The following is a 23,504-nucleotide window of genomic DNA, read 5'->3' as shown; positions in this document are numbered from 1 at the left end:
ATCAGCAGACTTCTGATAGTTTTTGAATTTAATAATTCTGAATTGAGCGACATCTAGATTTAAGTTAGCAGTTTACTTGATGATTTTATAATTTTATTCAACAAATTTATTCCAAATCAATTATTTAAATAAAAAAAATTGCATATTTAATTTTTTTAAATTTCGAATTGTCAATTTTTTTTTCTAATTTATTTGTTAAAAAAATTATCAAATATCTGCTAAATTAATTTTCATGACAATAATTTTTTTGAAAATAACTTTTTAAGCTTAGTTTGTTATTTAAAAAAATTCTCTAATTCTCTCAAGACTTAAATCAGTCCACAAAAAAATAATTATTAAAATTTAACAAAAATTTTAACCAAAATATTCAAAAACTTTCCAAAAAATAACATAAAAAATTGCTCTAAAATAACAAAAAAAAAAAAAAAAAAAAAAAAGAAAAATAAATCAACAATCATGATAAAATTGCGTGACTCAACCGCGAGACTGATGGTCTCAGATGGGCGTCGGCAAGACAGTAAAATCTTGTAGTGCAGTTTTGACAGTTTCATAAGTAGGTCGATTGGTTTCATCAGCGCAGTAACCGTCAGGTGTGCAAAGAGTCTGCAGTTTAGTGAGATAACTGTCAAAATTTTCGTGGCCCATTTTCTCAGGCGGACCACCAGGCGCGCTGGGTATCCTGACGTGCTCCAAGAAGGTGATCATGTTATCGCGCAGCGACTGGTAATAGTCCGTCAGATGGTTGTTCCTCTGGGCGATGCTCGTTGTTTCCTGGAAAGACAACCCGAGTGATGATAACAATATATAAAAAAGCTGATAAATTACCAACAGTTAGTAAGAAAAAAAATTTACCTTCTCTCCGTGCTTCAGATGGTTCTCCATAGCGTTAACCTCAGAGCGCAATCGCATGACCTGAGACTCGACCCGGGCATTTTCTCTCTGTAACTCGGTGATCTCCGCCTCCAGAGTGTAGAGGTCCTCGCCCTGACCACCAGCAGGTCCACTAGCACTCGTGCTTCCCTGTCCCGCGCCTAACGCACCACCCTGAGCTGGACCACCGGCGTCCACCCCTGAATCAATACAACCAGCCCCTTTAGATTTTTATTTTTTATTTTTAGAGGGAAAAATATTATTTACGAATGCATGAGACCTGCTGGCATTTACTTAATTTTTTTTTCAATGATAAGCTTTATTTTTTTTTTAAGCATTGTAATGATATACCTCTCCCTTATGATCAGAGAGGAGTGCGGGGAACACAAGGCGTGTATTTTAACACGAAATGTAGCGAGCAAATAATCGGGTCTGGAGTTGGATTTGTTAAAAATATATATATATATATATATATATATATATATATATATATATATATATATATATATATATATATATATATATATATATATATATATTTGTGTATTATTGTTGTTATTTTACACAGCGAGTTGGGTCATTGTTGATCGATCGTGCTTACTTCGTTACTCTTTTTTAATTTAATAGTTAAGTAAAAGTACTAATTTTCCTTTTTTTTTTAATAGAAAAAATTTTTTTCAAATTTTAAGTTGCACTAATTACTGACAATATATATATATTTTTTTTAATTATAATCAAATCATTAAATTATATATTTAAAAAAAATTTTATTTAGTTTTTTTTTAAAGAAAAAAAAAATGTTTTTGAATTTTTATATTTATTAAACATTTATTTTTAATAAAAAAAAAATTTTATGTTACAGTAAAAATGATTATTTAAAAAAAAAAAAAAATAAATGAATTAGTACTTTTACTAAACCAAATCGCTGCGAATCCTTGTCATATTAAAATAAACAATAGGAAGTAAAGGAAGAATTTTATTATAAAAAAATAGGACATATATTTGATAAGGAATAGCGTGAGGTGCCATCATACCATTATTGAGTCCGAGTGTTGACTTATACTACTTAAAAAAAAAGGTGCAACAAAGTAATAAATGAACACTCGGATCATTTGAGACACACATGTGTAATCGTTTAAAATAATAAATAACACCGATAAAAGTATAATAATAATTATAGTAATAATAATAATAATAATAATAATAATAATAAATAACAAAACACATAAACAATATGGCGAGTACGTCAGTCCCTTACCTTCAAAAGTAAATGTTCTCCTCAAAGCTCAATGACAGGAAAGGAGGAGCTGATCGTGATCCCAAGAATAAATCAGAATAGATTATTTCAAAAATTGATCTTTCTTTCAACTAAAAATTATTTAAGCATCTTCTTCATTTCTTCCTTGTGTGCAGAATTAATTAAAATTATAGAGTAGAATTCAAGTTATAAAATAAAACTTTATCCGTGGAATTTAAAATGGAGTTTAATGGACGTGGATGTTGTTTTAAATGATCCTCGATACGCGATCCATAAAATAATAAATAAATTATTTAATTACTGAATATAAAATAAAATCAACATAACGACGTGTTGAAGTATGAAGATAATTAGGAGCTGGTTTGTTTTAATTGGTATGACAGCACATCATTGCATGGAATAGTTACAAGGTGATGGTATGATAGGTTACACTCAAAAAAGCTATTTGATTCAAGATAAATATTTTGAAATTTTAATTTTGAGATATTCGGTTCGAAGAAATTCAAGAAATTTAACAATTGAAGAAAAGATTGTTGAATATAATTCTTCTTGATACATTTTTTAAAATTTAAAATTTTTTTTTATGATAAATTGAATTTTTTAAGGTTTAAAATATTTTTTTATGTACAGACAAGTCAAAAATAAATGAAATTATCAATTTGCCATTTAAAATTCCCGCGGAGTTTTCGCGCATGCGCTGGAACCGTTTTAACGCATGCGCAGATCTAAAATCATGTTCTAAAGAGAATAACCTTTGATTTCTCCAAATTTGAAGTTATTATAATAATTTTTTTTACTATTTTAAAGAAAAAAATCTTATTGTCTAATTTTTTATCAATAAATAAGTCTTTTAAGCCTTTAAAAATAAATTAAAGTGATAAATTAGTGTCTTACAAATTTTTTTCGATATTTTGAATGAAGGCTCGTTCTTGAATCAAGACAACCATTTATCTTAAAAAAAATTTTATTAATAATAATTAATTATAAAAATTTCTCTCGAATCAAATAATTTTCAAGTGTAGAATTAAAATTAAAAAAAAAGTCCTTCCCCTTTCTCCAGCTAAGATGATCCTGAAAATTTAGCGAATCACTTTCCGAAGATGTAACGAGATAAGCATGATAAATCGACAGGATCTACGTATCGATTTAACCACCCGGAACTCTAAAATCAGGATAATCTAAAAGGATTTAAATGATATGTCTGTTATTCCTCACCGGTGATTCCTTTGCTGTACATGCTGGTCATGTCTTCGAACTTGGGCTTCCGAAGGGTGTTTCCGGCGATGGGACACCCCGATAGGGACCTGTGGGTCGAGAAAGACCCGTTTATGTGCCCGATTCCGTCGCACCCAGGTGTCGGGCAGTTAACACCCTCGAACTTCATCGCCGTGGCCGCGGCAACTGCCGCTTTGTGCTGCTCGACCGTCCCTCCGGATTCCAGCACTCGCAATTTGTTGCGGTTCGCTATTGGACAACCCGATGCACTGAAAAAAGTATAAAAAGTGTGAAATTTTTGTTATCTTGTCTCTGATGGAGAAAGAGGGTGAGGAATTACCTTCGGTGGCTCAGAAACTTTCCGGTGGCGTGTCCTGACCCGTCACAACCTGGTATTGGACACCTAGCGTACGAAGCGTCATCACCGCACATTAGTCCACAAGGAGACAGCGTGAAATGAGCGGAAACCACGACATATTAGTCAGCATCTTGGCTTTAACTCAAACTAAATTCTATCTAGACTGATTCTATGAGGGTCCTCTTACCCTTCTTAGTTTAACTAACCAACCTAAGTATTTCGTGTGTACTTAATTCATTATCTTCATTATTTATCATTTGTGTTAAATGTTTCGGTGTAATTAATCTAGATTTTTTTTTGAAAATTTACTTTATTTTCAATAATAAGAACTTCAGCGCATTTTTAAGAAAAACATTATTGTATAAAAATAGTTATTGATTTTTAACTAATTCTAGAGGTTTAATCTTGTTCTGCGAGGAATATTTAACTAGACTTGAATTAGATAAAATTTTTGTGACGTAAGTAATCGGGGACTAGCTTAGTTGAAGTGAGGGCGTGTAACATTCTATAAAAATTTTTTTTGCTCTGATTTGATCTTCTAAATTTACCAAGACAATTTGATTATTTAAAATTGTTATTTGCTGTCAGTAGAATTAGTCTATCGATTAATCAAAAAATAAATTAATCCACTACATAAATATTTACGCTGCCTCTTTAAAAATAAAAAAAATTTGTTTCTAATTTTAAGAAATTTTTAAGGAAAAAAATTTTTTAAGAAATTAAAAATTCTTTCGAAAATACAAACCTCAAAGGCTCTGAGTCCTGTCCATCTCGAGGCTTGCTCTTAGGTTTATTAGCGCGTGGGCATCCCGATAGACTTCGATGTGAGCTGTAGTTTCCTGTGACGTGTCCTGACCCGTCGCATCCGGGCGTCGGACATTTTAGTTCTTGGGAGTGAGCTTGGATCTGCGAGCGGTCGGCTCTAGGACATCCCGATAAACTGCAACCATTATTATTTATGTTTATTATAAATATGAATTTATTACTCATCACCAATTATCTCTCTCTCTCTCTTCAATTATAAATATTTTTATCCCATAAACTTCTCCGTAAATTTCCATATGAATACCAGCATCCATTATTATAATTACACAAACATGCACATTCGCGACTTGCCTCATTAAATCTACAATAATAATAATAATAATAATAATAATAATAATAATAATAATAATAATAATAATAATAATAATAATAATATTAATTCGAAAGTTAACATCTCTTCTCTTAGAATCTAAATTCTGGCAAAATTAATCGATCGTTATGATAACTATTATTGTCATAATTTAAATGGAAATTTATGCAGTTTTATCCAATATCAAATATTGATTTTTTAAATAATTAATCAGACAAAAATGTCAATTTAAATTTTATTTATAATTTATAGTTTCTTTCTCTATAAATTCGACTCGGGCATTTTTTTACTTCGCTGCCCACTTGAGGCAGGCATTTAAAAATTTTAAATATAAATCTACTTTAAAATAAAATAAGGTGTTAGGGTACTCGTGCTTGGGAGCCGAAAAAAAAAAAAAATAAAATACATTTTTATTATTATTGATTTTAAATTCAATAATAGCCTTGCCTTCTGTGGGTAGCGTAGTTCCCCGAGATATGATCCATGCCGTCGCAGGAGCTCGTCGGACAGTGAATCAACTCCTTGCCGTCGCGGCCACGGGGGGTTGAGTTACTCAACGGTTGCCGCTTCGCATTTATACTGCACACCGAGATATTAACCAATCAATTTTAAACTTAATTATCCGTTCAATTTTCTAATTAATATCAATTAAAATAAAATTTTTTATTTTGTTAATTAATATTGGAATTTTGAAATGGTCGAGGCTGACCAATAAATTTTTGTAGAAATTTTTATAAAGAACTTGACTCCTCTTTCTCAATGATAACCCGAAAAGCCACTAGAGTATGTTAAATTCCATACAGACTACTAGCAAATGAATAGTCTATACCTTCATAAGAGCCCAAGGAAAACGAGCGTGTTTAGCTTGGAAGAGATAGAAAAGGGAGTTTGCAAACTCCATGCCGATATTTGGGCGTCTCGAGCGTCCGAGAACAGTCCGAATGAGTCTCGTCGTCTCCTCGTTCTCGAGTTACGAGAAAGCTTGAGACCTCGATGGCCCTTGAGTGCCCGCGATATTGCCGAGGGCCTATCCCACTAGCGCCCCTCACCCCGACATAGCAAACTCCTAGGTCATCCGGAAGCTACTCTCTTACCGCACGCTCTTTGCCCCGTGGGATCTCCAGAAAACCGAGCGCCGACCGGGGTCTTGAGTGCAATCACGCCGCGAATTCCTCCACCGGAATACCGCTTCCACTTGGTCTCAAGCGCTCTACAAGGAGCCGAGAGCTTCTCATATCCTAGCTTAGAAAATTGACATTTACCTTATTTTTTCATAACTCCCGACTTTTTTTATCAATCAGCGCATCGATTATATACCAATAGCTTCCTCTTGTATTAGTCGCTCATATTGGCCATTAATAACGTTAAAGTATCGTTATACACTGAGTTAGATTCCGCGAGGCACCACAAGTATACTTTTCCAATAAATTGCCCAGTAAACTTTTAATAAAATCATCTTCGGGCAGAAATTATCTATTAAATAATTTCCTGAACGATATTAGTGGCACTTTTTATAAGACCCATACCAAAAAATCCATGTAGGTTGGTGTGGGAATCCAAATCCAAAAGTATGAACTGAATGGCTTGGAAGATTGTCCAGCAGAATTTTTTTTTCGTAGATTTCTTTAGGAAATTAAATTTTCGGAAGTTAAATTTTAGAAAAGACGCAGGAGTTTAGTTCGATGTGTTCCGAGCTCACAACCCGAGCTTTCTCAGTCTTATAATCCAGCTTGGTGGCAATTGATTATGCTCTGGTTCGTACTGTTCATAGCAGCTCCCCAATCCAAAACCTCTGATGGTCTTATCGAGGCTGCGTTTGCTCCTATTCGAGGGATCAGCCACCAGTGCACCCTCACTACTCTTGGAACTATATCTAGCGGCACCAACACCACCGGCAGCACCTTAGACCTCTTACCACCGAGCTTCACGTCAATTAGAATAAGGTTGGCACTTTCGGCTACGAAGAGTAATTACTTTAATTAACGAAATGAAGGTGGCTGTAATAGTGAGTGTAAGGTGGTGGTGGTGCTCGACTACCAGGATCAACTACCAGCGTCCTAGTGGGAGTTTCCGTTGTATTAACTGAACCTACAAGTTATCTTGTACTCACGGATTTAGCATGATGCCTTGTTCGTATATCACGGGCACGATGAAACGGCTAGCTTCGGAGCGGGATTATCGACGCGCTAAGAATGCCTACTACGCTGATAGTTTACCCCGGGCGATAATTAACGCTTCGACCTTTGAAATTTAAAATTCGATTGATGGTGTCCTTACCCGTCATCCTTGCCCGAGGGCTTGTCCAGTGTTCCGATGGTGTGTTGAGGAGGAGGCATGCTGTAGCAAGGGGCTGGACTGTAGCCCGCTGGAATCTGGTATCCAGAGGTCACTGGTCCACCTGGGTAGCTTCCTCCGCAGTTGTAGCCCGCCGTCGGGTAAGGAGTGTATGTGTTTCCTGGGTACTCTGGTTGGACGGCTGTCATTCCGTAGCCTGGGTGCGGGCTCATTGGTCCGTATGCTGAAACAATTTAATTTTAGGAACTTAGATATTTATATAAATTGACATATAATTTTAAGAGTGGAGTCGCGAGTTGCTAAATAAATAATTATTTGATGAGGAATTTGAAATAAAATTGCAATTTTAAATACGAATTTAAATTTCCATATTTTTGGATAGAAATTACTGAAGAAAATTTTTTCTTATTTAAAAAAATAATTCAAGCAATTTTCTTGAAATTTTGAATCTCTCCTAGCTTCTTGCTTTATTGGATTAATTAAGCAAAAATTCCTTTGTTAGATAGCTTCAGCAAAGAAGTATTGTCCAGAACAAAGGGTGTTTTGTGTGTTGTCTACTTGAGAGTATCATAAGTGAAGCACCGAGGGAGTAAATATATATTACGGGGTGTATAAATGACGATCCCCGACGTGGACGTTGTACTAAAATGTTTCAATTTCAATAACTACTCCCCCGCGTACGGAAAACCGAGTAGGACGAATGGACAATATTGCCGTCAGAGTGTACTCACTGGACTCTTGCCGCGTGTACGCGAAATATTGATAATTAACAATGCCCGTGTTTCTAGCAGTGGTATGAGAATATGATGCGTGTGTGCGAGGGAGGAAACGCCGAGTGAGATATATAACATTCCGGTGTTTTCAAATGCTGGCGAGTGAGCAAGGGAGCAAGGGACAGTGAGCGAACGAAACCGGGGGTGGCGAGGCTCTATAAAACATGTTGGATATCTATGTATGCGATATGTATCCACGTGTATGATCAAGTGGTGAGAGTAGACGAAATGAGTCGAGCTCTGGCGTCTATTGCTAAGCCCGTGTACCATTCACTACGAATTTTTATTCGACGCTTGTAACGAAGCACTGGTCAGCCCCCCGGGGGCACAGCCGCCCGTTTCGGCTCTCTCACTTTTAGCTCCATGGTAATTCACGTGCATACCTTTTTTTGACCTTTATGCTATAAGAGTACCGGCTGTTTGCTGCTGGCCCTCAAGCCTCGGGGAGCTTGTATGTTTCCACGCTCAATGTCCGCTTGGAATTTATTACCCTACTCGCTACTCATTTCTCTGCTGTATTTTTTAAGAGCTCGTTTGTTTACTCCAACGATTCTTTTTTTGCTTTTGATGAATAAGTATGCAATAAGTCACTAAGACTTTACCGTAAGTAAAAACGTTTTTTGATTGTGTTTGAAAGTGTTATTATTTTTTCAAAAAATCTTCATTAGTATTTTTTTAATAAATTTGTTTTTTTTTTTAATTAATCTTAAAAAAAGGCTAAAAATATTATGAAAACTCACCACTAGGATCTCTGTAGGCATCCATGTAATGAGAAACCCCACTGTCAGGAGTGCTCTCTCGGCTGTAAGCGGCCGCGTGGACTCCGGGTGGTGGAAAGCCAACAGGCCTGATTCCAGGACCGCCGCTGAAATTAACAGGTTCATTAGCCGTAGAAAAATCCACGGGTTCCGTCTGTTCCTCGATGGGTCGTGGTGCTGGGAAAGGCGGACCCACTGGAACGGGAACAGCTTCACCGTGACCCGTCGAATATTGAGGACTAGGAGCTCCGCTGAACATATAAATAGTCAGTTGACTATTCTTAAAACACCAATCTACTATCTACAAAACACTATCTACCAATAAAAAAAAATCAATTACCTGTGAAGGCGATTGACGCTAAGATCGAGCGTCTGTCCCTGGGGGCTGGGAACCTGAGGGCTGGATGTGAGGTGAGGACTGGCGGCAGCCTGAGGGCTGCCTCCGACGGTCTGTCCCCCTCCGTACTGCGGACTGAGGCTATTGGAGCCGTACGGCGGCGCCTGGGGACTGGTTGACGTCACACTGGAGGTCGACAGATCCATCACGGAGCCGCCGGGCGACGTAGGGGGTCCAGATTTCTGCATCTGGACCTGGGCCGTCGTCACGCATTTTACTGAATCACAAAAATCTGTTCATTAATGAAGAATTCCATCAAGCTGGACGATGTTCCTAAAGAACATCAACCAGAACTGCTCTTACCGTCCTCGGATTTGATCATCACGCCCGTAGCAGCAGCCATGGCCATCTGGTGCTGCTGGGCAGCGGCAGCTTCCTGGTGATAAGCTCGCTCCTGCTCATCAGGAGTCATCCCAGATTGTCCTAGGTAGTACATGTTCGCTCTGAGATGGAGCTGTTGCTGCTGTTGCTGTTGCTGCTGCTGGAAGGGAGAGCATCCCTGGGTGTCATACCGTTCGTAGCCGGATCCAGCGCTTGGATCATAAGGGCGATGGTTGGCAGCCCCCACATTGTCGTATCTCGCAGCTCCGACGTCATTGGAGTACGTAACCACAGGCCTGGTGATTCCGTTGCTCACTGGGTGCATGTAGCTCCTGTGTTCTGCGTTCCGATGATGATAGAGCTCCTCGTTGGTGGTAGACGTCGCAGTCCCGCTCATCATGCTCGGCTCGTAGGGAGACCGCTGAGCCATCTGATGTGACATCCTCGTGTCTTCTACCATCGACATGGGATACGTTACGGTTGGTTGCATCGGCAGCACGTGGTGAGGCGGATGCTGACCCGGATGATGGATAGTACCTCCGATAGGCCGGGAGTTCATGGCTTCCATCGAGGACATCGACGAGGAATTCGAGTCCTGGTTCAGATACGGGTCGTACGGCTGTCTAACCGGCGGAGGAGGCAGAGGCGGCGAGTTCACTCGACAAGAAGAGCTTTCCTCGGTCTTGGGGACCAGCAGATCCGAATTCGAAGGGTTTCTCCCCGGTAAACTGTTACAGCAGCTCGTTGGAGGCGAGACTTCTGATTTGGGGATTACTTTCGATGGAGCGCGCGTTGAACTGTCTTCTGGAGTCTTCGGTGGCTTGCTTGGCATTCCAGGCCCTTTGTAATAGTCGTAGCTGGGTGAGTTCACTACGTTAGACTTTGATTCTTGGGACACTGCGCCGTACAATGGATAGCCTTTCACGTCCATCGATCCCGGCAGCAGGTTCGTGTTGATGAACTCTGGCGGGACTCCTGTTACTGTTTGGAGGTTTTGGTTATTCGAGGTAGTTCGTGGGGGGTTGTGGGAAGTAGTGGCTAAGTTGTGCAGACAAGAGCGATTTTAACACAGGCTGTCAAGTGATGGTGCACGCAAAAAAAATTTTGTTCGGACGAAATATGTTGTGGTAACAAATTAATATGTTAGTTAGGTTGTAATAAGTAATTTATTATTACAGCAGAATCTTTTAGTTTAACAAAATATTTTAGTTGAATAAAAAAATCGATTTGATGAAATAACAAGATTGTTATAAATTTTTTTAATGGTTCAAAATAAACCGGTCAGTTTGTAAAAAAAATGTTGTTGAAGTGGCTAAATTATTTTCGATGAAAAATTAATAATTTTGTAAGTTAAATTTTCTTAAAAAAATTTTTCCAAGACAGTAACTAGATTTTTGAGCTCGAAGTTGTATTTTGAGCTTAAAGAGCTATTAATTCACTTTATTATTCCCACTCATTTGTTACTACAAAATATTTCCCACCCTTTTTTCGTTATTTTAACAAAATAATTTTTACGCGTGTGAAAGTGACTAACCTGATAATTTGTGACGGGAATCGCGGGATGCTTGCTTATTGGCGGCCGCTGTTGGGCAACCAGAGAGACTTCTGTGAGTGCTGCGATTGGAGCTGACGTGCCCACGACCATTGCAACCCGGTGTTGGGCATTTCAAAATAGTCTCATGCATCGCCAGGACTAAGAGAATCCAGACGGAGGCCGAAATTACTTTTTTTTTTTTTTTAACGAGACTTAAGGCCGCGCAGAATCGGTCAAATATTTATTTTTAAAACTTTTAATTTCATTTTACAAAGACGTAACGCGCGGGAGGTATTTATTAGAGAATACGAAGATTAAGAAGGAAGAAATAAATAAACAGAGAAGTCTTTAGAGGGCTTTTAAGTGTGTCTATGTTTTTTTTTTTTTTTTTTTTTTAAATAAACATCGAGCGGGTAGAGAGTAACAAAAAATGAGTAAAATTTTGAATCCCGAACAATGATGGAGTGTTTTTGGGAGTTGGGAGATTCTGTCTTAGGTTGTCTTCGTATCCTCAATTGAATTTGGTAATCGAGGCTATTATTTTTGATTCTGCGCATGCCGGGTCTCTTTTCGGTCGTCAGGATCTCGATCGTTTAAATAAAAAACACAATAGATAGAAAATAAAATGCAACTAATTTTTTTAATCTACAAATAAATTGTGAAAAAACGAAACTCTTGGCAAGTGATCTCCAGTTCTGGGTTGTTCTCCTTCCAAGTTGACGGAACAGAGGTCAAAAAACATAACAAGAAGCTCTCTACCCCGCATAACATAAAAGCAAATAAAGAATACGTGTGAATTTTTTACAATGTGGTAACAGATAAAAAATGAAGAAATAAATGATAGATTAGTGAATGATAAAAAATAATAATTAACACGCACATACACTCCCACGCGCACGCAATTTTTTTGAAAAATTTTTTTTTAAATTTGGTTTGATTTTATGCGATAACGTGGGAATTTTGTTAGTAACTTTAGTGGCAACCTACTTGTGCAAAAATCAATGCACTAATTTCTCTACTTATGCGCTTAAAAATAATTTTGGTTTGTCAAGTTTTGATACTCACTTTCAGGCGTTAATTTGTCCTTTCGCGGACAGCCGGATAAACTGGAATTAATGGAAAAGTTTTTGGTTAGATAAAATTTAAAATTGGACAGTTTTTTATTATTTTGAAGGGATTGTAATTGATAAATTTGGCGATGGTTTTTTCTGGTAATTTTATTAAATTTCAGCAGAAAAATAATTTTATTAAATTTCAAAATTTAATGATTTTTTATAAAAAAAAATTTGTAATTTTTTTTTATAAAAAGACTTTTTTTAAAATTACAAATTCCTCTTGGAAAAAAAATTTTAAGTCAGTAAAAAATTTCAAAAATTTTATAAATTTATTTTTTTTTTTTTTAAATAATTAAATTAATTATTTTAATCCACATCAGTTTATATTTACTTAAGCTTTCCTTAATCTGAAAAATTTTTTTCATTCAAAATTTTTTCGGAGTTTCCAAAAAAATTCCCAATTTTTTCAAAAATTTTCTATAATTTATTCAAAAAAATTATTTTAACTTTCTAAAAAAAACTCCGTCGATTTGAATCAACATAGCTACAATTTTCAAAGACAGGTAGCGAATTTAGCGGTCAGTTAATTATCAGTAATTGCTTACCTTCGATGGTGCGAGTAAAGTCCGGTCACGTGACCTTGGCCCGTACAACCTGGTGTCGGGCACTTGTTGCCCTCTGAAACACAAATCAAAGCGACGTTATTACACCTCGTCACGATAGACTTGTTTATAATTATTTGCCGTCGATAGAAAATTATAAATTAATCTATTCTATAAAAGAAAAAAAAAAAATAATAAAATTCCGTTTCTTGATGAATAAAACCCAAATAAATTTCCGATTCACGCTAAAAATTAATGTCGTAAATAATTTACCACAACTATTATCGACTGACCACAATAACCCGGCAGACATATCCACTGAACGAAAGTCGTGGTCACGTAATACAGCATACAAAAAAGAAAAAAGCAGTCTTACAATAATCATACTCGTAATGTACGATCGTAACAGACTATACGACTAGTCCGGAGTCTTGCATGGAACATGGAACAAGATTGCGTGACCCTGGAATAACATATAATGCTTCAAATGCACCGTATCTCAATCCCGACATGACTGAACTCAACGTTTACCGTCATGACAATATTGTAAATTCTGATAATTATTTTATTAAATCGCGATCATGTGATTTTCTGTAAGAAAATGACGTATGTTGTGAAAAATTAAAGGATTGAATGATTTTTAATTAATTAAAGAACCTGCAAATTTTTTTTTATTTTTCATTGGATAGAAGTAAAAAAATTGTTCGTTTAAAAATTAAAAAAAATGGATTTAGAATTGAAAATTAATTTAAAGATTAAATGACCTTTCATTTGAGTATTCACATCAATTTTTTATATATTTTATATATTTATATATATATATATATATATATATATATATATATATATATATATATATATATATATATATATATATATATATATATATATATATATATATATATATATATATATGAAAAATATATCAAAATGCATGTGGGTACTTAAATGAAAGCTCTTGATAAGTGTTACATCGAGATGAGCTTATATCTTTAAAAATGTCAATATGTAAGAAAGTACAGTGCAATTTAACAAAATTCATTATTTAATGAAACAAAATTTTATTTAGTCACAGCAGTCACATAGTGACTGCAAGGTTGTTAGTTACTTTATTAAACCTTGATCATATGATTTCCTTCAGAAATTGCCATAGATATACATACGATACACTCTTGAAAGATAAAAACCGAGCAAAGTGAGGCCGGAGAGGGTGAGAGGGTGAGATTGAAGGGATGTAAGGATCTAAGGGGATATGTCGAGTACAGGGGCAGGATTCCCAATAGGATTGGACTAGCACTTTTATAAACTTTGTCGTACTAATCTCTTCGGCTTTGCCCTGGATGATCCTCAGTCGATTCGACCGGCGTGTATAAACTTCATCAGGACGTCATTTTGCGTCTAATCCTTCCGTCCATACCATGAGTCTCCATGAGTAGTCTCCGCATCATGCTTTGCAGATATGAACTATCTCAGAAGATAGAGCGGTAAATAGTAAAGCAAATTGGATTAGCGCGTGACGTCATTAACTGTTTGGCTGTAAGAGGCATCATCGTCCATTCTCTGAAGAATTAGCAGGAAAACAACGGAGGAAGGAGTTTAGTTTGTTTGTAGGAAGCGGTGTTAATAAATTAGGTGCGAATGGTAATGCTTCCGGTCAACAAAATGAATACCGGCACGCGCTTCTTTTCCGGAGCTTGAATAGACTTGTAACGAGCACCGGTGAAGATTTTTTTCAGTTTTATTTTTTTCCAAGCGAGTAGAGGCCTCAGGTTCGGTGAGGGTTGCTTTTTCAAGGCATGAAAGAGTGAAGCTGTCGAGGGATAAACCAGGCATGAGCGTGGGTGAGGTCGGAAAGCAGAAACCGTGAGGGGAGGCCAAGTGTGTAATAGTGTTATTTCGTAGCCATTTCATGTGAGGGTCACCGTCATCGCGGGATTAAGCGAGAGGTGTACATAAACACCAAGATTGTTTTATTCATTTCTGTGTTAGGGGGTGAAAGAGACGCGTGCCATTTTTTGGAATTTTTTACCGAAATTATAACCGATTTATTTATAAATAAATTGAAAAATGTGCAAAAAAAATTTTGTTCAATAAAAGTGATCCAAAAATTCATATTTTGAAACAAATGAGACTTATAATGGATTTGTCTCAATTTTTTTGCAATAAAAAAAAAGAAAAAACAATGATAAAAATTTTTTGACCTTATCTAAAATATTTTAGAGAATTTAGAGTCTTTTTAGGAAAAATTAAAAATAATTTAGCATCAAATTCATCACAAAAATGATATTTGTGTCGAAATATCACTTTAACTTGTCAAAATTAGCTTCACACGTCTCTTGATTTATTATTTAGTTTGTTAAATACCGGTGACCGTAAAATTGAGTTACACGGTAGTTTATTTTATTAGTTTGTTTTATTTTTATCGACTACTAACAACTGAAAAAGGGGGATGGGAGTAGTATATTGTACGGGGTGGCTTTTTGTGGGCGGCGGATTTCCCCAATAGTGGTTTTATGGCGTGTCAACACGCTTCTCTTTTGCTCGGAGAAAACGACGCCCGGAAATCCAATCGTGCACGCAATCATATCTCAAAAATCTAATAAAAGCTTACGTTTTTAACGTGTGTGAACATACTATAGCATTTTTATAATAAATACCTATTTTTTACACGGTTAACGTGAGTGCGAAAAGATTGTTTGGTTAAATAACGCGAATTAGGTCGCACGTTATGCTCCGGCGATTAATCATAATTTAGGAACCGGTGAAGGAATTAAAACCAAAGATTTCAACGATGTCCTTTCTCAGAGATTGGGCATTAGCTAATTTTCCCGGCGGATTCGGAAAATGAGGGCTAGCTTTAGTAATAAGGCTCAAGCTTACAAATTATTATTATTATTATTATTATTATTATCATCGTATATATGTGAACGGAGGGTGATGCTAGTCACGTTTCCACTCGCTGACAGCTGTGGCTTATACGTATGACGTTGTATCAACCCCAAATTTTCTCAACTAAAACCCTCATCGTGTCACCGAACGTAAGACCAAGGAATGCACTTTACTCAACCCGTCAATCCTACTCTCATTTATCCGTAAATATTTCCCAAATAATTGCAACCAGCGTGATAAATAATGAAAACAAAAAAAAAAAGTAAAATGGAAAATAGAAGAGATGATAGAAGAGGATAAAAAGGAATTGAAAGGGTTGGAAGATCTGCGGAGGACAAGAATAAGGGATAGGACCTTGATTTAAACATTTGAATCATCGCACCCTCGCTTTGGTAATTATTGATTTTCTGTGCTCGGACTAAGTCTCCCCTAACTTTATAGAAAATGAGAAGAGAAGAGAGGTCCAGGAGCGGTGAGCAGTGCAGTGATGAGGAACCCAGTGGAAAGTGTCTTTTGTCGGGGTTTCATGTCTCGAAACCGTATATTTGCTCCCCTTAGGCTTACCCACGCGAGCAAAAAGCGCCAAAGCAACCCTAGCGCGAAAGACCTATTTCTGACATTTGTCACATTTGTATACAGACATATCATATATGAACATGTGAAAAAAGAGGCTGATGCCATACCTCGAGCAAGGCTGGACGGTGACATAGACATCCCGGGTCTGCTGGCGTCGAATCCGTTGCTGTCTGACATCTTCATCACGTCTGATGGACCGGTTCCTGTTGTGGTAGAGACGTCACCGACTGATGGACAAGTGGTGGTAGAGGTGGTGGTGTTGGTGGTGATACTGCTGGCATTCGTATTACCAATGTTCGTGGATCCAGTGTTGGTGTTGTTGTTAGAACTATTGGTGTTACTGTTGCTACTACTATTGACGCTGTTGCTGTTGGCGTTGTTGTTGTTAGCAAGAGTATTGTTGTTGTTATTGTTAATAGAGCCGTTTTTGTGGTTCCTGGTGGTGTAACTGCTGGTGGTATTGCTGCCAGCAGCACTGCTGACAGCGGTGACACTGACAACCCCTTCGCGAGCGATGTCTTGGATCGCGGTGGCTGCCCGCGAGCCTAGACCGGCTGGCTGGAGGATGGTGTACTGCTTGGAGGAATTGGTGTCGGGTGATGTGACAGGCGGCAATCCCGTCCCGGTTGGCTTTACGACAATCGGGGCTGCTTCCGGCTGAGGCTGGTGTTCCTCTTTTGGTGATTTCAACTGGAGAAGCGACACCGAATGCTTATCGTCGACTGAGGGCGGGATCACTGGCTGTGGGACTGGCATCACTGGACCAGGAATTGGCGTAGGAAAGCCCACGAATGTTGCTGATGCGGGATAGGGTCCTATTGGCGGGCTGGATACGGCTGATGCAGGTACTGGGGCACGGCAAGGCTTCGTGTGGTCAGAATTCGGAGGCCGGAAGGCTGACGAGCCGGAGAACGCTGATGATGAGGAAGTTAGTGAAGATGAGCTTGAGGTTTTTAAGTTGTTATCCGGGTACCTTTGGTAGTTGGGGTACATCTGATGATGTCTTGGATGGGGTCCGTTGCTTTTGATCCTGTCCTTGTCCTTGTCATCAGGGCGATCCCGCTCGTTGTCTTCCTTCTCGGCCAAGGGGTCTGACATGTCGATCTCCAGTTCATTCGATGAATCGTCAACAAGTTCGTTGAAATCCGGTGGGTCGTAACGGGAGTACTTGTCACCGTGTCTTAGATCAGCCATTCTGTCATTTCTGTCCTTTATCATCGTCGACCTGGACAACGACCGCATTTTGTTGGGGTCTGTCATCTGACACTGCATAGGTTGACACTCAGGGTCCATTCTCATCAAGATTTCATCTTTCTTCTTCATTAACTGTGACTGCTGCTTATGGTCTTGTAACTTGTTCTGCTGAAACCGTCGATCCTGTTGTCCGCGATACGTAATCACGTCCTTGAGCGAGCAGCCCGTTTCGCCGCTATTACTCGAAGATGTCGACATAGAAGAGGGTGACATTTTGGGATTGTCTTTCTTTTCCTCGAACAAGTTTTCGAAATTGGACTCGTATTTTTCTTCATCAGGATTCCCTCTTTGGTACATCGAGCCACTAGGTCCAGGCCAACTACCCGACAAACTTTTCAGTGCAGCTTCCGTTTCACGTATCAAAGTTTCATCGTCCTCAGGTTCATCTGAATTCTTACTAGATTTTCTAGCCGGGCTGCCTAAGTTATTGTTAGCACTAAATACACGTTTTTTCTGAGGTAACGCCATAGTTTTGTCACTTTGGTCAATATTCTTTCTTACATCATCATGCACAACTTTTCTCCTCCGCTTAGTCGCTACGTCAAAATTTTCCATGTCCTGCTGTTGTTGCATCTGGCCACTTGGTTGATTAACACCAACAACACCTACACCCACACCACCATAACTACTACCACCCGCACTACAAACTTGATGTAACGGTTTTTTACCATTCAGCGGCAGTGATGATTGTTGCGGCTGCAGTGGCTTCGGGACAACCGAGTCAGCTTCCAGCTTCCGTTTTTTGAGATGTGCCATTGCATTCTGTCCACCTGGCACGCTGGTTAGTTCCACCCTGGAACACAAAAATCCCAGGTGAACTCTTGTCATTCACTGAATCATCATTAACATCATCATTTTTTTCAAATTACTAATGCCAAAGCACATGTTCCTCATCACTACGACCCAATAAATAAATCATCCTAATTCCTACCTATTTTCCCAAAAAATACTTCTAATTTATACTGTCAGCGTTGCTAACCAAAGTCTGACTACTCAAATCACAGATATCGAAAAAATTGATAACTAATGCACTGTCAATCTGAAAAACCCCGACGAAATTGCTTACCTCAGACGCGAATCTGACGACAGGGGTGCAATGAAAGTTCGGTAAGCGTAACGCGTTGAATAAGCCCTCGCCGACGGGGTGCTCGCGAGCTACTGTGTGCTATGTTGAATAAACCCACTTGGGGCAGCTTGGCGGGGGTTGATATTCTGAGTTGGGTTGATATTCCGAGGTGGGAGTAAAAGCGATGCACGTGCGCGGACGGACGACAGGCGCATTCTCAAGTCGACGCCGAAGGTGGGGGGCGGGTTTTGCGCACTGTCCACCCCCAAGGTAGACTGGGAGTGAATCCACCCCCGTTGTGATCTTTTCTCCCGTGCATTCTACGCTGGTGCAAGCCTCTTTGCAACTGGAAAGCCGAGGAAAAAGTTTTAACCAACGAGAAGAAAAACGACATGAAAAGCTCCGAGAAACTCGGGTTCTAGATTGTCTCTTTAAACCTTGGATGCGACTTGCTATCAAGACCAATACTTTGTACTTATTATGCTTTATAAACAAAGAACTTTAATAGAGCTTTATAGTCTTCATGCTTTTATGTCTCGTCAACAACTTTTCTGACTAAATATTTCGATCGAGTAATGGTGGATAAAGTAATGGTCAATTGACGATCTACCATGCTTTAATCGCAATTACAATCTCCCATTGGTACAAAATTTGTCAGTAAAGCATTTGCCAAGAGTAATTATCCCTCGGATTAATAGTTATCAAAATTATCTTGGATACAATGAGTTAAATTAGATAAACCACGATCGAAGATTTAGCGAGTCTTGAATGAAGAGCCGGATCAGCGTCAGCGCTTAGAAGATTCTCTTCTGTGCTCTCTAGGATTGAAGGAGTGAAGCCTCTCTTAAACCTCAGCATCCCTTTCTTGTCTGTTGTCTCTCAGTAACTTTCCGGCTTTACTCATCTCTACCTCGAGGTAACCAACCAGCATCCACCCGCTTTTGAAAACCACCCGAGTTTAGAGGAGTGAACAGTGAACTCTCCCAATAGCAGATGAGAGGATCACCAGAAATCGTAAGTTAAATCGCACCGTTGGCTCAAGACATTATCACTTTTATTTAAGGAGCAGCAAGACCGCTCGACCAAGCGGGGACTAAGGACTTGAGTAAGCAGATGAAAAGCAGCTCCAAGGGGTGGCAAGCAAGGACGGGTTGGATGAACCATAGGAGCTCAAGAAGGAGCCACAGAGAAAGATGAGAAGGGATCGATGAGTCTTCTCATCCTTCGGCTCCCTTTCTCGCTCCATCCCAATCATCTATCTCTTTTTATCCTCTGCAGCCCTTCACCACGCAAAACCCATGGGGAATAATTAGAAAGTAACCCCTCGACTACGTGATAAGACGATGAACACATCGGCTACCATCAAAAAGTGGATCAACAATCTAAAAATAAACCAACATCTCTTTCGTGGCTCCAAAGTACGACAGGAATAAGACCAATGCATACAATGAATCTCGTCAATTAATTAGCAAACCTCAGGTAGCCTTCAGCATGTAAGATAGTTTTCAACCATCGTCTCCGACGTCCCTATCTCTATCTCCGACACTACCACCCAGGATTAGGGTATTAAGCGACGTCACGTCACTAGTCTAAAGAGCACTACTCCAAGAGATAGCCGAGCATCCAAGTTGGGCATCCTGTTCCTGCCCTACAACAGCCAGGACTAGCAGCCAGAACACCATTCTCCAGCTCCTTGCCTTCGACAATTCCAATTAGATAAACCACCGGATCACGGCTCTTAGCGGTCAGACTCGCCCCGGATGTCCGTCCAGGCATTCAACCAGTTATCAGTGTATCGGAATTTCATTTGTCCTCTAGTGAAAACATCAATGCTGCTAAACCAAAAATTGTTAGCTTCTACAGCGTCGGATAATTAGATTAGTTGAATCAAGAAACTAATTTATGAAGGAAATTTAAGGAAAGACTCATGTGTCTTTTTCGCGCTGGAGCAAATAGGGAGCCAGATAATTTAAGACTCTCTCACGCGTGGATAATGGCCGAGCCGGCTAATGCACCCTTACTTTTGGCACCAAGTCCTGCTGGATACACATGACTCGGTACTCTTGCTTCTTTCGGAAGAAGGAACTACCATGACTCTCTTTTCGCACTTTTACCCATCGCCACCTCCAGACTCTACACTCTGCCACCCGGTTCTCAGATTCTACCCTCTTTCTGCTACAACCCGGCGTCTCAGTTGAACATTTCTCACTCCAAGGGAGAGACGATATCCCCGGGACCCCAGATACGGAATACACAACAGAACATACCCTTGTTGTGCCTCCAGCAACAAAACATCACTATTGCCTTGCTCCAGAAAAGAAGATCATGGAATAGAGGAGCTTTTCAGCCCCTTGTCGATGCGACATATGATGAAAGCTCGGTTCAAGAGCTTCGCCTTGTCAATTATTGAATAAATTCGACTAAGTGCTGCGACAAATTTTTCCACCGGACTAAAATGCTAACGAGTCTCTCGATACCGAGAGGACTCTTGACTCTTGACCCATGACCCTTGGCTAACGACATCCAGATTGGCTTTATTATCTATTTCGAAGGGACCAGTGATACGTCGACTCCCTTGAACCTAAACAATATCGCGATCTCCCAGATTTTAGAGGAAAATCTTATAATTTTATCTGCCGAGTGGACATCTGGCGAAATGCTCTTTCCGACCTTATCGGAACTAACGACCTCCATTTCGGGAAGGATCGAGGCACTAAACCAATCGAATTCCAATAAAATATTTAACGCTGACCGGGATTGCCCTCAAGTGCTTCTTCTTTAAGTGAGCATCTTGCTCAATCGCATATTGAAAGTTTGAGCGTCTTTTTTTTTTTTTTTTTTTTTTTTTTAGATATATTTGTTTCAAACTTGAGATAGTAAATACCTTAAATAAGTTATTAGAAGTTTTATTTTAACTCTGGCTCTAATGTATCTTTGTTTTATTTCGGTCGCTTTCTCTTATAGGCCATTAAATATTGAGCTTACTATAGTCTTACTATTGTTTGCTCAAGTCACTGTCTTTGTATTAACGTTTATGATTACGTTTGAAAGTGTCATCAAATATTTAACAATTTATTTTTATCAAGTTTTTTACAAAATTATTTTTATAAGGGTGGTCAATAGGGGGTATCAGGCGTCTTGATCCTCGGATAAAATATCCCAAAAAAAAATGTCACTTTTGTTTGAAATATATTTCTCATTATAAATTTTTTTTTGTGGGGATAATTTAAAACAAAATTAATATTTATATATTTAAATATTTAAATTAAATTGATAATTTATCAAATTTTTTGTTTTGAATTTAATTATTAAAAATATTTATTTTAGGGAAATTTTGTCGGAGGATCAAAAATCATGGAATCGGTCAATAGTTGCATCTTTGTTCCTACGTTTAATTTTTGGTTGTAAAAAAGTAGCTCTCTAATAGGAAACTGTCATATGAATAATTAGATAGAGTCAGAACGCGGTAGGTTGTTCAAAATAACAAGATAGAGAGAGTACCGGAATAGAGTTTACAAACATTACTGCGGCATCAGCTTAAAGCTAGTGAAAAGCGTAGTCGGTTGGTTGGCTGTAGCATTGTCTTGTTACTCTTATACATCCACAGAAAGTGTTCTGTATACAGTTCTACTACCATCACAAGGAAATTCTGTCTCGCGATCTGGCTCAAGCTTAGTCCTCTACCCGCTTCTCTTCGAAAACCAGAGCTAATAAAAGCCCACAATTACCTCCGGTTTGGGCCATTTGTCTTGACAGCCAAGTCGTCTCATGCCCGATATAATTCACCCTGGCAACAACACATTGTTGCCTAATGAGGTGTAAAACATTCCGAGATATCTTGCTTGCTGCTCCTGTCTACTGGGAATCCCTACTCTTGTCTGGCTCCATCTGCAGTCAGCGTCTCGAACAAATTCCGAGCCCCTTCCACATTTTTCCCGTTTCAAATTTCGTTGCAGAGTGTAATAAAATTTAGTGTACATTTTAGGGAAAAATAAATAAATGAAGTTTTGTCAGTGTCTTATAAAGTTGTTTCAGTGATTTGCGGCAATAAAATCCGGCATCGACAGGCTACGCACGTGTTACGCCTCTAGTCCCGCTGAAATCCGTGCAAACAGGGGGAATGTTTTGCTACTACTCTAAGGTATGAAACCTTACGAAAAAAAGGAGGTTATGATATATTTGTAATCATGTTACCCGATACGTGACCTTCTGTCCCAACTGTTTCACCTAACAAACTAGCCTTTTTTCGGTGATATATTTTTATCGACCTACTGTAATTTATTTTTAATTTTTTTAAGGGATGATTGATATCGAGAGTGGGAATTTTAAATCCCTTTTAGTAAAATTTTTAATTTTTTAATTAAATAGTCAATTTATTATAAGTATTTAGGCTGCATTAAAAAATATCTCTCGACACATTATTAAGGGGCACACCTAGTGTGAAATTTCGAAAAAGTCGATTTTTTTTTTTTTTTTCATATTTCGGTAGATTACACCTTTAAAAATAACATATTAAAATTTCAAATCGATATATCAAATAGTTTTTGAGTTATAACATTTTAAAGAGCAGCCGCTCGGCAGCTAGAGTGTCATTAGCTGCGAGACGTACCTGAAGTATTGTTCAGAGTCTACTGTCTCTTCTAGCCCCTATAACACGATTCCAGTTTCTATTGTTGGCTCTCAGGTATACAAAAATATATCATTATAATAATTTCTACAAATTTCTAGAAATTTTTCGTTTACTGCCACGTAAATTATTTTCGGAGCCAGACACATTTAGTCTCATTGTGATCGTTGTATCGAGCGCATCATAATTTTACACGTGCTATTTTCTTGAAAATGAGTGATCAATCTTCATATTCAAATAAAAAAGGAACTCACAATGTTCCTAAGCATCGATCAATTGCGAAAAAACGCAAGTTTACCGGAAATAGATTTACATTTGAGCAATCTACTGCGAATACCAGTACGTCCGCAGAAAAGTTATTACAAAATAATGACAATAATGTTGTGATTGACCCATCTCATGGATATTGTATTTTGCAATTTTTATCAGTTTTTAGTGCAATTAGTAATTTAGTGGTGTGTAAAACCTGTCAAAAAAAAGTTACTTTCAATCAAGCAAGTTCAAGAGGCCTAGGGTTCAAA

At 38.3% G+C, this 23,504-nt stretch overlaps 1 protein-coding gene across 1 annotated transcript in view; it reads right to left on the bottom strand.

Moving 5' to 3' along the window:
• Positions 1-288: 288 nt before the first annotated feature.
• LOC141531701 (uncharacterized) overlaps positions 289-23,504 on the bottom strand; it is a 194,872-nt gene continuing 171,656 nt past the window's right edge. The window contains exons 6-20 of the mRNA XM_074249637.1: positions 17,930-18,083; positions 16,144-17,851; positions 12,575-12,647; positions 11,980-12,020; positions 10,915-11,073; positions 9,363-10,361; positions 9,003-9,276; positions 8,645-8,913; positions 7,114-7,354; positions 5,284-5,415; positions 4,447-4,641; positions 3,684-3,746; positions 3,344-3,612; positions 853-1,070; positions 289-771 (exon numbers count right to left, since the gene is read on the bottom strand). Coding sequence (XP_074105738.1) covers positions 496-771; positions 853-1,070; positions 3,344-3,612; positions 3,684-3,746; positions 4,447-4,641; positions 5,284-5,415; positions 7,114-7,354; positions 8,645-8,913; positions 9,003-9,276; positions 9,363-10,361; positions 10,915-11,073; positions 11,980-12,020; positions 12,575-12,647; positions 16,144-17,851; positions 17,930-18,083 — 5,071 coding nt within the window. The 3' untranslated portion in view covers positions 289-495. The remainder of the gene's footprint in view (positions 772-852; positions 1,071-3,343; positions 3,613-3,683; positions 3,747-4,446; positions 4,642-5,283; positions 5,416-7,113; positions 7,355-8,644; positions 8,914-9,002; positions 9,277-9,362; positions 10,362-10,914; positions 11,074-11,979; positions 12,021-12,574; positions 12,648-16,143; positions 17,852-17,929; positions 18,084-23,504) is intronic.

The sequence above is a fragment of the Cotesia typhae genome, unplaced genomic scaffold (genome assembly GCF_013202065.1).
Source record: "Cotesia typhae breed Kobodo isofemale line unplaced genomic scaffold, CoteBio_Ctyphae contig_50, whole genome shotgun sequence".
In the NCBI taxonomy this organism is placed as follows: Eukaryota; Metazoa; Arthropoda; class Insecta; order Hymenoptera; family Braconidae; genus Cotesia; species Cotesia typhae.
The sequence above is the reverse complement of the archived record's forward strand: the minus strand, read 5'-3'. Positions and strand labels throughout refer to the sequence as shown.